The 12,115-nt window shown below is 54.9% G+C and overlaps 1 protein-coding gene across 1 annotated transcript; it reads left to right on the top strand.

The window, feature by feature from the left end:
- The first annotated feature begins 5,796 nt into the window (after positions 1-5,796).
- LOC120390443 (apolipoprotein A-IV-like) lies at positions 5,797-10,674 on the top strand. The gene is made up of 3 exons (XM_039513126.1): positions 5,797-5,870; positions 9,210-9,348; positions 10,075-10,674. Exons 1-3 carry the CDS (start codon positions 5,831-5,833, stop codon positions 10,544-10,546), a joined length of 651 nt encoding a protein of 216 aa, XP_039369060.1. The 5' UTR covers positions 5,797-5,830; the 3' UTR covers positions 10,547-10,674.
- Positions 10,675-12,115: the final 1,441 nt, after the last annotated feature.

The following is a 12,115-nucleotide window of genomic DNA, read 5'->3' as shown; positions in this document are numbered from 1 at the left end:
GAGGCTGTGGTGTGGCTGCTGTTTGGGAGATCTGCTCCTTTCCCAGTGCATCTTCGTGGTCCAGCAAACTGAGGGGACCCTGCTCCGCATGGGGGGCCCCAGTCCTTTGGGAAAGGTTGGAAGGACTGGGCTGCATGAGGCCCCATAAGACTGGGAGCTTTCTGAGCTGGTAACCACACGCACTGCTCCTGCCAGAGTTCCTTGGAGGGTGGGGGTCCTGCTCAGCTCATTAGCATGCGTGTAGGTTCTTTGGGTTTTTTCCGTAATGCTTGTACCTTAAGACGAATGTTGGCTGCTTACAAAGAGCTGGGTGGCACCGTAGGAATCCCTGTGCTACCCGGCTCTGAAGGGAAAACAAGGTGTGCTAGGCAGCCGGCTTTGCGGGGGAACGGGGTGAAGGCAGGGAGCTGTGCACCCTGGGAATCTCCTGCTCAGAGGGGAGCGAGGTGGGTCTCCATCCAGTTGCAATTGCCCTGCACTGTGACAGACAGAGAGTGCCCTTCCCCCCACCCCCGCCTGCCACACTGGGGTCAGCACTGACTGAGACAGGAGAGCACCCCCCCCCACCCGAGCCGCCACGCTGGAGCGTCCGAACCAACACTGACTGCCCGGGAGGAGCGACCCACTCCCTGAGCGTGTCTCCCATCCAGCTGCTGACCCAGGCTAACCCTGCGTAGCAGTGCGAGCCAGGTTCAGGGTGATGCTGTCACCGCACACGGTGACATGGACAAAATGTCTCCAGGGTTTGTTTTTCCAAACAGATAAACAGAAAATTGGTTTCCAGACCCACCTGACTGGGACCTGCCCTGGGGCTGTAATTATGTAATAGACCCTTATTTGCATAACAAAGGTTGATTCTATATTAAATGCTGTTGGTTTCTGGGTTACAGATTTGTGCAGGAGCCTGGCTGAATTTGCCCTTCCTTTCCACAAGGGATTATATTACATGCAGTGTCAGGCGGTCCGAAGTCAGGCTCTATCGCTGGATGCCCCAACGTGGCACCCTCCCGGTTTGCTGGGAAGAAAACTACAGGCCAGTAAATATCTCCAGCTGCAAAGTGGGAGGGAAGGTCCCTGAGGCTGCAGTTTGCTGTCAGTAGGGCCCTGTGGCCTAGGCCTTATCTGCTGCCAGTTGACCTCTGCACAGAGCCCCAGCGCTGTTGTGTCAGCAGAGGACTCTGCTTCTGATCACAGATCACTGGGCTCCAACCTCTGCGCATTCCTTTGTGGTGTGGAGCCAGGATTTCCAGCCCATTTCTGCCCCTGCAGCTCTTTCACTTGAACTCCTGACCCCTTTCGAGCCCCCCTTGTTAAGCTGCATTCCTCGATCCAGCTGCAGCCTCATCTCCTTCCCACATTCCCCATCTCCCTTAGGCTTCCCCAGGCAAATCCTCTGCTAGTGTCAACAACCCCCTTCCCTGGAAACATGGTTTCCCTGTGCCCAAGCGGAGAGGAAACAATAAATAACCAGAGAATGTGTTTTGTAGCATGTTTCACCCACAGATCTGCGGGGGGGGGGCACCAGCTGGCATCACCACCCCCATTTTAAAAGGGTGGGTCTGTCAAGTGGCAGACAGATGTGACTCACTCAGTCACACAGAGCCAGATTCCCATGTCTCCCCTGCTTCCCTCCCAGAGGGAGAACCCAGGAGTCCTGGCTCCCATCCCTATCCCTACTCTGACCCACTGGACCCCACGCCCCTGCCAGAGCCAGGGACAGAACCCAGGAGTTCTGACTGGCAGCCCCCCATGCTCTGACCCACCAGTCCCCACGCCCCTCCCAGAGCTGGGGAGAGAACCCAGGAGTCCTGACTGCCAGCCCCCACTCCTATCCCTGAGCCAGGAGTCCTGACTGCCAGTCACCAACCTTCATTCTAACCCAGGGCTGCCCAGAGGATTCAGGGGGCCTGGGGCAAAGTGGGGGAGTGGACATGAAAAAAGGCACCATCCACTGCGGCGCTTGTACTCACCGGGCGGCGCTCCGAGTCGGCGGCGGCGGCGGGTCCTTTGGCAGCACTGAAGGACCCACCACCAAAGTGCTGCCAAAGACCCGGACCACCACTGGGTGAGTAAAAATTAAAAAGGCGCCTCTAGGAGGGAAGGGATTCTCGGCCAAGGCTCGCGGGGCCCCTGCGGGACCCGGGGCAAATTGCCCCACTTGCCCCTCCCCCCCCGGGCAGTCCTGTTCTAACCCACTAGCCCCCATGCCCTTCCCAGAGCTAGGAGCCCTGACTCCCAGCATCCTGTGCCAGGTTCTGCAAAGACACACAGGGTAACTCTACACTGCAGCTGGGACGGTGTCTGCTTCCCAGTACAAGTAGACAGACAAACACTAGCTCTGCTGGAGCTAGTGCACCACAAACAGCCTTGTGAGCTCTGCGGCACAGACAATGGCTTGGGCTAGCTACCCAAGTACCCGCCTCTGATCCCCTGGGCACATTCCATAGGTGGCTCGCCTGAGCCGCTGCTTGTGCTGCTAGCGCGTTAGCTTGAGCACAGCTAGCAGGTGTCTGGGTACCCATGCTGGGAAGTACCCTCTCAGCTGCAGCGTAGACACACCAAAGGTCCCTAGGCCCTGCCTAAAAGAGTTTAAAATCGCAGTGGGAGGAGGCGAAACTGAGGCCCAGGAAGGGGAAAGGATTAGCAGGTCAGTGGCAAAGCTGGGTAATAGTTCTCCTGGCTCCACACCATGTTTTCGGAGGTCCCAGTTCCAAAGTCCAGACACTCGTGGGGGCCTGAGCCCAGTTCTGGCAGCAGCAACTGATTTCTGCCCTGGGTTCCAAGCTGGAGGCAATTTGGGAGAACCCTGTAGCTGAGCTCAGCAGTCCCAGTAAACAAGTCAGCAAGGATGATTCATAGTGAGCGAGCGATCATGAGACCCGATCAGAGCTGGGAGTGAGATGGGCCTGCAGCGAGGCCGCCAGCAGCATGTGCATTGCGTTAGTGTTTGCCTGATGTTATTATCCTTATATGTCTGTGTTACTGGTAGTGCAGGAGCCATGTGGCAAGCACTACAGTGCAGACACAGAACAAAAGGACAGTCCCTGAGCCAGTGAAAAGGGGCTGCAAGAGGGGCAGCGAGCTAGCGACCTTGCAAAGACCTGATGCGTGACTTGGTGGTATTTCCATGTCAGTCTGTTACAGGGTAACTTTTGAACATTGCACCCAATCACTTCCAAAATTTCAGGGCATTTCTTGGCATGGATGGAAAATTGGAAAAGTGAAAAGCGCACGCATGTGTGTGGGGTGGGGGGGTTGGGGGCTGGGGGAGAAACGGGGAAGATATGAAGCTCCTGCCATCTGAATAGCAAAGCCAAGGCCTAAGCCTCTGCAACTGGCTGTTGATTAAACAGCTGGTTGGTGGTACCATTAACTCCTTCCAGCATAACACCCCCCCCCCCCCGCCCAGCATCCCAATAGCATGGAACATGGTGACACTTGGATGAATTATTTTCCAGACAAATGATGATGGTGGGGAGCAGGAAGGGTGGCACGCACACAGCCCTTGCACTTGGGGGAGAATGCGGGACCCTGGTGTGGGAGGAGGGGAGAATGGAGGTCTCACAGAAGCCCTGCCAGGCGGGCAATGGGGAGAGATACGGGGTGTCCCTGAAATAGAGGCGGCTGCAAGGGTGGCACTTAGAGGCATGGGGATGAGGAATGGAAAGACGCAAGGAAGCCCTGAGGGGACAATGAATTCAGCTTATACAAGTGACAGTGTTTGACTGTCTCTTATAATTATTTTTAATAGGTGAATTATGGTAGCGCCAAGGAGCTTCCTCATGCACCAGGCCCACAGTGTGCTAGCGCTGTACATTAGGTGTATTACGGTAGCACCGGGACCCCGTCTGCTAGTGCAGGACAAGCACAGCACAGGAGGACAGTCCCTGCCCCGCAGAGTTTACAATACATGACAAGGGACAGCGAATGGAAACAGCTGGACAAAGAGACAACGAGACAATAGGAGTCAACATGACAGGCTGTGGTCTGGGCCTGGCTGGTGTCATCTGTAGGCCTCATTGGGAAGGTGAGTGCTGAGGAGGGATGTAAAGGTGGAGAATGAGGTTGAGACTTGCTTTGTGAGTGTTTATAGGGCTCGCCTCCCCCATGTGAGGGGCCCATGGCAGAAAGCACCAGGGACGTGCTTAGGATTAGGACAGGCGAGTGATGGAAGTGGACAGCACAGGCCCGTGGAGGTGGGGACTGATGTTCTGCTACTGAATGAAACTGGACAGGTAGGGTGAAGATATGATGTGGAAGGCTGTTACCGAAATACCGGGTTTGCCTAGCTGAGAGCCGATGACAGCCTGACAGGGATAAGGAAAAGATGCTTTATTCTGCAGAAGAAAGGAGAGCTCTGTATCAAGATACAAAAACTCTGTTTTACACAAGTTTTACAGATCCTTTATACACATTTAGACAAAGACCTTTGCTGTGTTAACACTTGATTGGTGGTTGCCAGACCCCATATTTTTGTTATTTGGTTAGTGAAATCCAGTTTGGAGCTAGTTTCTTTTGCTTTAAGGCAGAGGATGAAAGATAGTTTAAAAGTTTAGGTTACTGTGTACGTGAGGCTTCTGCTTCCCTCTACTGGCCGCTTGTAAGCTATTAAGGGGGACCACCAGTAACTGTCACAAGGCCACGGAAGTGAAAATAAATAGCTTATGCTTCGTATTGTTATGCTGAGAGAAACTGGGGACTGCACGGGTCACAGACCTCTGAGACTGGGTGTGAACTCACCTTCAATTAATATAACTGTCAGGGTACATTAATTACAAGCCCTCACACCTAAAACCACGGCGTTGTGAACCCCCTAGAGAGTTTTAAACTGGATGGGGAAAGGGCCTTTGGCCGAGCCCTGTTCCACATGCTGAACTTACTTTAGTCTAGTTACGTCACTCAGGAGTGTGGAAAACCCGAATGATGCAGTTATACTGACCGAACTCCCCCTGTACACAGCCCTATGTCGATGGCAGGGCTTCTTCTGTGGACATAGCTACCACCTCTCGGGGAGGTGGAGTACCTGCACAGGTGGGAGAAGCGCTACCGCCGACATACATAGTGTCTTCACTACATGCTTCAGTGGTGCAGCTGCAATGCTTGAAGTGCAGACAAGCTCTGAGTATTGTTTGGGGTTTTCATTCCTCCTGCTAGTGCTAGTTTGCAGAAGCAGGACTTTGTACGCTCTGTGAATAAACAAGGCTGCATTCAAGACAATATCGGACTCCATCATGAATTTGTACTCCCAGCTGGGACATCGCCGGGGCCCCAAACTTGGATTAGCTGCTTGGGTCAGAGGTGTAACACTACCATAGAGAAGAGGAGCCAGCCAGAGAGGAGAGAGAGCCCATTGTTTTGGCCAAAAGAACATGATCTTTGCAGCAGGCAGCATTCTGAATGGATATGAGTGGGGCCAGACCGTATTTGTCAGGCCAGAGAGAAGGCTGCAGCTGCAGCAGCAATTGAACCGTGGGATATGAGCGCTTTAGCTGTGGGGATGGAGAGAACAGTCTCAGCCCACGAAAGCTTGTGCTCAAATAAATTTGTTAGTCTCTAAGGTCCGCAAGTCCTGCTGTTCTTTTAGTCTCAGATCAGGGCTTTCTGGGCAGCACCAGCCCAGGCAGTTTCATTTCGGGGCTGGGAGCCCAAAGCCCTACCCCCAGCACTGGACTGTAGACAGAGCTCATGGCCAGGTCATCTGGGGATGGTGCTGAGGTTAATGAGTGACAGGAGGAGGCGTGGGTGACAGGGCTGTTACCCCATCCACTCCCCCTTGGCTCTAACTTGTCTCTTTCCTCCATCCTGCCAGGTTCTCCGGGAAACTCCCAGCATGAAGCTTCTCGCTGCTGTCCTGTTCCTGGCCGTGCTAGGTGAGTGTGTCTCGGTGCAGCCCCATGCCTGCCCCATTGGGCGCTGGCTGACAGTGTGTGTGGGGATCCCTCTGCCTGGAAGCCAGATCTTTTGGGTACCCTCTCCCGCAGGAATCAACTTTGACTTTCCAAGTGGAAACCACTAAAGTACCTGATAGAGACTCGGTCACAGGAGCGGGGGAGAGGGGGAGGGAATGCAGCTTGGATTTGGGGGAGCAGGAAACATGAATTAGAAACAGTGTAGCCGACTGAGCCTTTCCCAGCTCTGGGAAGACCCTGCTTTGCTAAGCATTCAGCGAGGCGCTCTGTTTCCCGACCCATTCAATCAGGCAGAGCACTCGCTGGGGAGTCTCAGGACTTGTCTACATTGGATGTTTCTGGCAGTTGTCTAACCCTTTAGTGTGTAAAACAATTTGCATACGGTGTAAGACACATCCAGCTCAGAACTGTGATGTGCCTCACGGGTGTGAACGCTGGCTGACTGGAACACTGTCAGGGCAGTGGAAAAATCCACGCACACACCCCGGTGTAAACACTTTGCATTGGTGTAAAAAGGGTATTGGAGAATCGGTGGGGGCTCAAAGACAGGCAATGAGAGGGAGCCAGAGTCTGGGAGGAGAGGATGAAAACACTGGGCATGTTGTCTAAAAAGGAGACAGATAAAAGGGGATGTGATAAACGTATTGTCTCCTTCTACAACAGGCAGACAATATCTCTCTGGCAAGGCCCCAAATCGATGGTAAGAATCAGGTCTCGTTTTTGGTACAATCCTCTTGATTTACAGAGAATGGGCCCAGAATTCCTTTTCCCTGAACACAGCAGGAACATACAACAGCAGGCGGTTTCCTTTTTCAGAAATCCAAGCTTGCCTGTCTACCAGCTCTGTGCTCCAAGGAGCCCTAGCTCTGTTCCCTCCCAGGCCAATGCTCACAACAAGCATCTCTCCCTGTCTGCCAGCTTTGTGCCTTTGATACACACAGACATACACAGCTGCTGCCAACCAGTGCCCCATCCCCTGCATTTGAAATCAGTCACTATGGAAACCCCTTGGCCCACACAGCTAAGTGTCTGCTCAGGACTTACCCATCTGGTGCGTGTCTTGGGCAGTGGCTTCTCTGGTATCAGTTCTCACTACAAAAAGGGATATTTAATTGCTCTTTCTGTCAGCCTGAATGAATCAGAGAAATGAACCCTGGAAGGTACCTCAGGAGTTCATCTAGTGCAGCCCCCTGTTCCGAGGCAGCTCCAAGTAAACCTAGAGCTCACCAGTGCTAAATAGAGTGGGACAGTTACCGCCTACGTCTTACATCGCACACTCCTATTGATACACCCCAGAATGAGATCAACCTTTTTTGCAGCTGCATCACATTGCTGGCTCATATTCAATTTGTGATCCACTCTAACCCCAGATCATTTTTAGCAGTACTACCGCCCTAGCCAGTTAGTCCCCATTTTGTTGTTGTTCATTTCACTTTTCCTTCCTAAATTAAGTACTTTGCACTTGTCTTTATTGAATTTAATCATGATAAATTGGAGAATTGGACAGAAATCAACAAGGTCATTTTGAATTCTAATCCTGTCCTCCAAAGTGCTTGCAACCCCTCCCAGCTTGGTGTCATCTGCAAATGTTTAAGCATATTACCCACTCCATTCTCCAAGTCATTAATGAAAATATTGACTAGTACTGAACCCAGGACAGACCCCCACTGGGACCCTATGGGACCCCCCGCCAGTTTGACAAGCACATCATTGATAACCACCCTTTGAGGGTGATCTTTCAGCCACTTTTGCACCCACCTTATAGCAATTTCCTCTAGACCACACTTCCCTGGTTTGCTTCTGAGAATGTCACATGGGACTGTATCAAAAGCCTTATGACAAAATCAAGCTATAATCACAGCTACAGCTTCCCCTCTGGCCACTAGCCCAGTAACCCTGACAAAGAAGGAACTGTCTGGGCATGATTTCTTCTTGACAAATCTCTGTTGGCTATTGCTTAGAACAGTGGTTCGCAACTTCTTTTTTCACTGACCACTTGAAAATTGCTGAGAGTCTCAGCGGACCACTTAATGCTCTTTTCAAATGTTGTTTGTACTGTTAGCTAACCATTGTAAAGCACTTTGGATAAAAGCACTATATAAAAATAAACAATAATTTTTTTGTTCTACAAATAAAAGCACACAACTCATATTTTAACATCAGTAGTCTGACCTGTCTAAGGCGATAGATGTGCCCTCTCAGCCCTGCCGTGGCAGCCCCCAAGTTGGGGCTGGGAAGGGTGGGGGGTCTCGGGAGCCATGGCAGCCTCTGAGCTGGGGCTGGGAAGGAGGGTGTATCTTCCCCCACACCAGCCCCCGAGCTGAGGTTGGAAAAGACGGACGTCTCTCCCCGGCAGCCGCAGCCCTGGAGCTGGGGAAAGTTGCCTCTTGCTCTGGCTGCCGCAGCCCTGCATGTCCCAAATTCCTCCCACCCCCTCTTCTGACCCCACTGACCCCTCCCATCTACCCCCGATTCCCCCCAAGGCCACCCCCTCACCTTACATGTGCGTCTTCTCCAGGGTCCAGGCACCTAATTAGTGGAGCTCATGGACCACTGGTGGTCCACGAACCACAGTTTGAGAACCTCTGCCTTAGAAGCCTATTATCCACTAGGTGCTCAGCGGGGTGAAGGGTGCTCAGGGAACTCATCTCCAATAAGCAGGTCTGTGATCGACTGCAGGGGATCAGGATACTCTGTTCCCCCAGCTCCTACCATTAGGACAGGGGGACAGTCAATGGCAGTGCAGGTGATGAATTCAGAACCAGTGGAACGACTGTCACAGGAAGTTGCAGATGCCAAGATCTTCGCAGGATTCACAGAGGCATTTCTATGGATAATGGGAGTATCCAGAATGACCGTACTTAGAGATTTGGGAGGCGCATAAACCTGGCTGCCCCAGTGCTAACTATTAGGGTGAGGAGGAAAAATACCCACATCAGCTGCTGCGGGGTTCTTGCACATTCCCCTGAACCACTGGGTGCCAGCTTCTAGATACTGGCCTTGACAAACCATGGGGCTGATCCAGTCTGCCAATCCCAGTGGCCCAATGCTTTATCAGGAGTCTGTGCCAAAGCTGGGATAGAAGCCAGGAGGCCGGGCTCCCAGCCCCTCTGCAGTAACCACTAGACCCCATTCCCCTCCCAGAGCTGGTTGGAACCCAGGAGTCCTGAACCGCATCCCTGTGCAGTTACCATGTGTCCCTTCTTCCAGGGAGCGGTAGCTCAGTGGGTCTCTCCAGGCCAGGGCAGCCCTGGGGCCTGCAGTGACACTGTCTCACTGGGGATCCCTTTCTTTTCCCAGGCGCCAAAGCTTCTCCCCTCGGTGAGGAACCCAAGCCAAGGCTGGACCAGGTTGCAGACGCCATTGAACATTACCTGGAGCAACTTCTCAGAACGCTCGCGGAGCTGATCCAGAAATCCGAGCTGGCCCAGGAAATCGAGTGAGGCACCTGCCCTGACTTGGAGGCGGGGTTTCGGAGCCCCCCCATCCATGCCTGGGCCCCAGAGCCAGGGCCGGCTCCAGGCACCAGCTTATCAAGCAGGTGCTTGGGCGGCAACTCCGGAGTGGGGGCGGCACTTTCAGGGATTCGGCGGCAGTTCAGCGGAGGGTCCCTCACTCCTGCTCGGAGCGAAGGACCTCCCGCTGAATTGCCGCAGATCACGATCGCGGCTTTTTTTTTTTTTTTTTTTTTTTTTTTTTGGCTGCTTGGGGCGGCAAAACCCCTGGAGCCGGCCTTGCCCAGAGCAGAGGGGTTAGTGTCACACCCCTGGCTGCAGGACCCACACCTCTGCTTCTAGGCCCAGCAAGCCCCGCGAGCTCAGCAGGGATTAGCCAGGCCAACCCCAGGGACGCTGGCGATTCAGCTGGGGGGGCTTTTTCTCTCAGGCAGAATTGTGTCCATTATTTGGCATGGCAGGGCCCAATGCCGCTGGGACAACAAGCACCCTTGACCTGGGGGCTGGGGCCAGATCAAAGCCAGCAACACTGGGGGTGGGGAGGACCCATATCACATTCCCAACCCCCACGAGCCAGCCAGTCCCCCTGCCCTGGGACCACATTCCCCTCCCTGACACCTCCCAATCCAGCCAAACCTTCTGCCTTGGGGTCAGACAGAGCCAGCAGCCCAGAGGGTGAGTCACTCTAAGCTGCTTCCCTTTCTTTGCAGGGCATGGAGACTCACTAGGAAAATTTCTAACTTCTTGGATGACCTAGACCATAAGGTGCCCCCCAAGGCCAAGGAGCAGCTGAGGGACCTGAGCGGGCAGGTGGAAGAAAGTTTGTCAGGGTCAGTGTATTGGGTACTGGACAGGATGGTGCGGCCCTACAAGACGCAGCTGCATGCTGTCCTGGTGTCCTACACCGAGGGGCCGCTGGAGATGGTGGAGCACTATAGCAAGGCCCTGCTTGGTAGCAAGGTGTACAGCATCATCCCGTCTAGGGTGGAGCTGCAGGAGCAGCTGGGCTCCTATGCCCAGGAGCTGGGGCTGCAGGAGTTCGAGTGTGGCCTGGCAGCCTACGCCAGGGACCTGCACCAGAAGCTCAGCCCCTATGCTGAGGACTTGCAAGGCTGGCTGAACTCCCGCTGGGACGCCCTCATGCAGTGTTTCAGTGAAGAGACCAGTGGGGGTGCCTCATAGGCCTCGTCCATACCTGGAGCCCAAGGCAATCCCCCAGGATTGAGGGGCACAGCTCCTCTGTAAGGCAGCCCGCAGCAGGCTCCCTGCCCCATACGGCCGTCCATCGCTCAATAAACCGGCTGTTTGATCATGCAGTGATGTGTGGTCCTGCTGCATCTCTGGGGATGGGGGCTTGGGGAGGGAACCAGGCCTGTAGAGGGGCAAGGCCCCAATTACCCACTCCCCACAAACTGCTCAACCTCCCCCCCAATGTTCCCCCTAAACTATCCCCCCCTTATACATGCCCCACCCCAGTGCATCCCCCAGCTTGCATTCTACATTGCTCTCGCTCCATCTCTTCCCCTACACTGCCCCACCCTGGCCCATAGGCATGGGAACTAGGGATGCAGGCGAGCTGCAGCACCCCCAGGTTTTGCATGGGGTCCCAGCCACCGGCCCCACACTCGGGGCTCTGCTCCCAGTGCCAGCTGTGGTCCAGCCTCAGCCTCCCCGCCCTTCCCGGAGCCACAGCCCGGTCCTGGCCCCAGCTCTGGGGAGAGGGGACACAGACAGAGGTAAGGGGGGGCTTTCAGCACCCCACTGTAAAAAGTGTTCCCGGGCCACCACGTCGAGTTCTGCACAGAGCTGTAGCAACAAGTCCCCACTTCCCGAGACGCTCCCGCAAGTTCAGTAACAGCCTTGTCGCCGCCCCTTTTGAAGTGCCCCCCTCCCCCCGCCCTCCTGGTGAGATGGTGCCGTTCAGAGGGAAAATAAGGCCCTATAGCCCCTGGGACAGGGTGTGTGTGAACACGTGAGGCCTTGCTCTGCTCATTCCAGCGTTAATTAGCTCCCCTTCAGCAGGCTGGTGGCGGGAATGAGACACTCCGGCTGGCTGGCTGGCTGGGCCAAGGAGGAGGCAGGAAGCCCCACGAGAGGGATCCAGTAACACAGAGGCCTCACGGGAGGGAGCCCTCTGCACCCCTCCGGTCCAGGGGAGAGGGCCGAGACGCGCGCTTGCTGCTGTCGGGCTGGCGCACAGGGATTGTTGCAGAAATGGAGGTGGGCACAACCCCGGGTGTCTGCGCAGTGTCCCACAGAGGCGCCACATCCTGTGACACCCCCCACTTCCCCAGCCTCCCTCCCCCGCCCTTGGGCAGGCTTAGCACTGGAGCCCCCAGGATGTCAAAGCTGCCATATTCCCTCCCCCACATCAGCCAGTCCCCATCCTGCTGACAGCTCAGTGCTCAGGCTGCCCCATGTCCCATTCCCTGCCACCCTGAGCCAGCCACTTCCCTGCCCTGGGGCTGGATCAGAGCTGGTGCACCCTTCCCCATCCCACCTGTGCCACTGGCAGCAATGATTCCCCCCCCCCCCCCCCCCAAGGATGCCTCAGAATAGCAGCGTCTCTGTTAGCAGGGACATCGCACCCCCCTGCCCACAGAACCTCGGATTTGCAAAGTTAAAGGGGGGGGGGAAGTCATGACAAAGTAGCCCCACACTGGTGCCTGTGGCAGCAAAAGGTGCTGCACACACCCACGTGGCCCGGAGCAGGATCTCAGCAGCATCTAGTCACGGTGGTGCCTTAAATAA

Source organism: Mauremys reevesii, linkage group 24 (assembly GCF_016161935.1).
Source record: "Mauremys reevesii isolate NIE-2019 linkage group 24, ASM1616193v1, whole genome shotgun sequence".
Classification (NCBI taxonomy): Eukaryota; Metazoa; Chordata; order Testudines; family Geoemydidae; genus Mauremys; species Mauremys reevesii.
The sequence above is the reverse complement of the archived record's forward strand: the minus strand, read 5'-3'. Positions and strand labels throughout refer to the sequence as shown.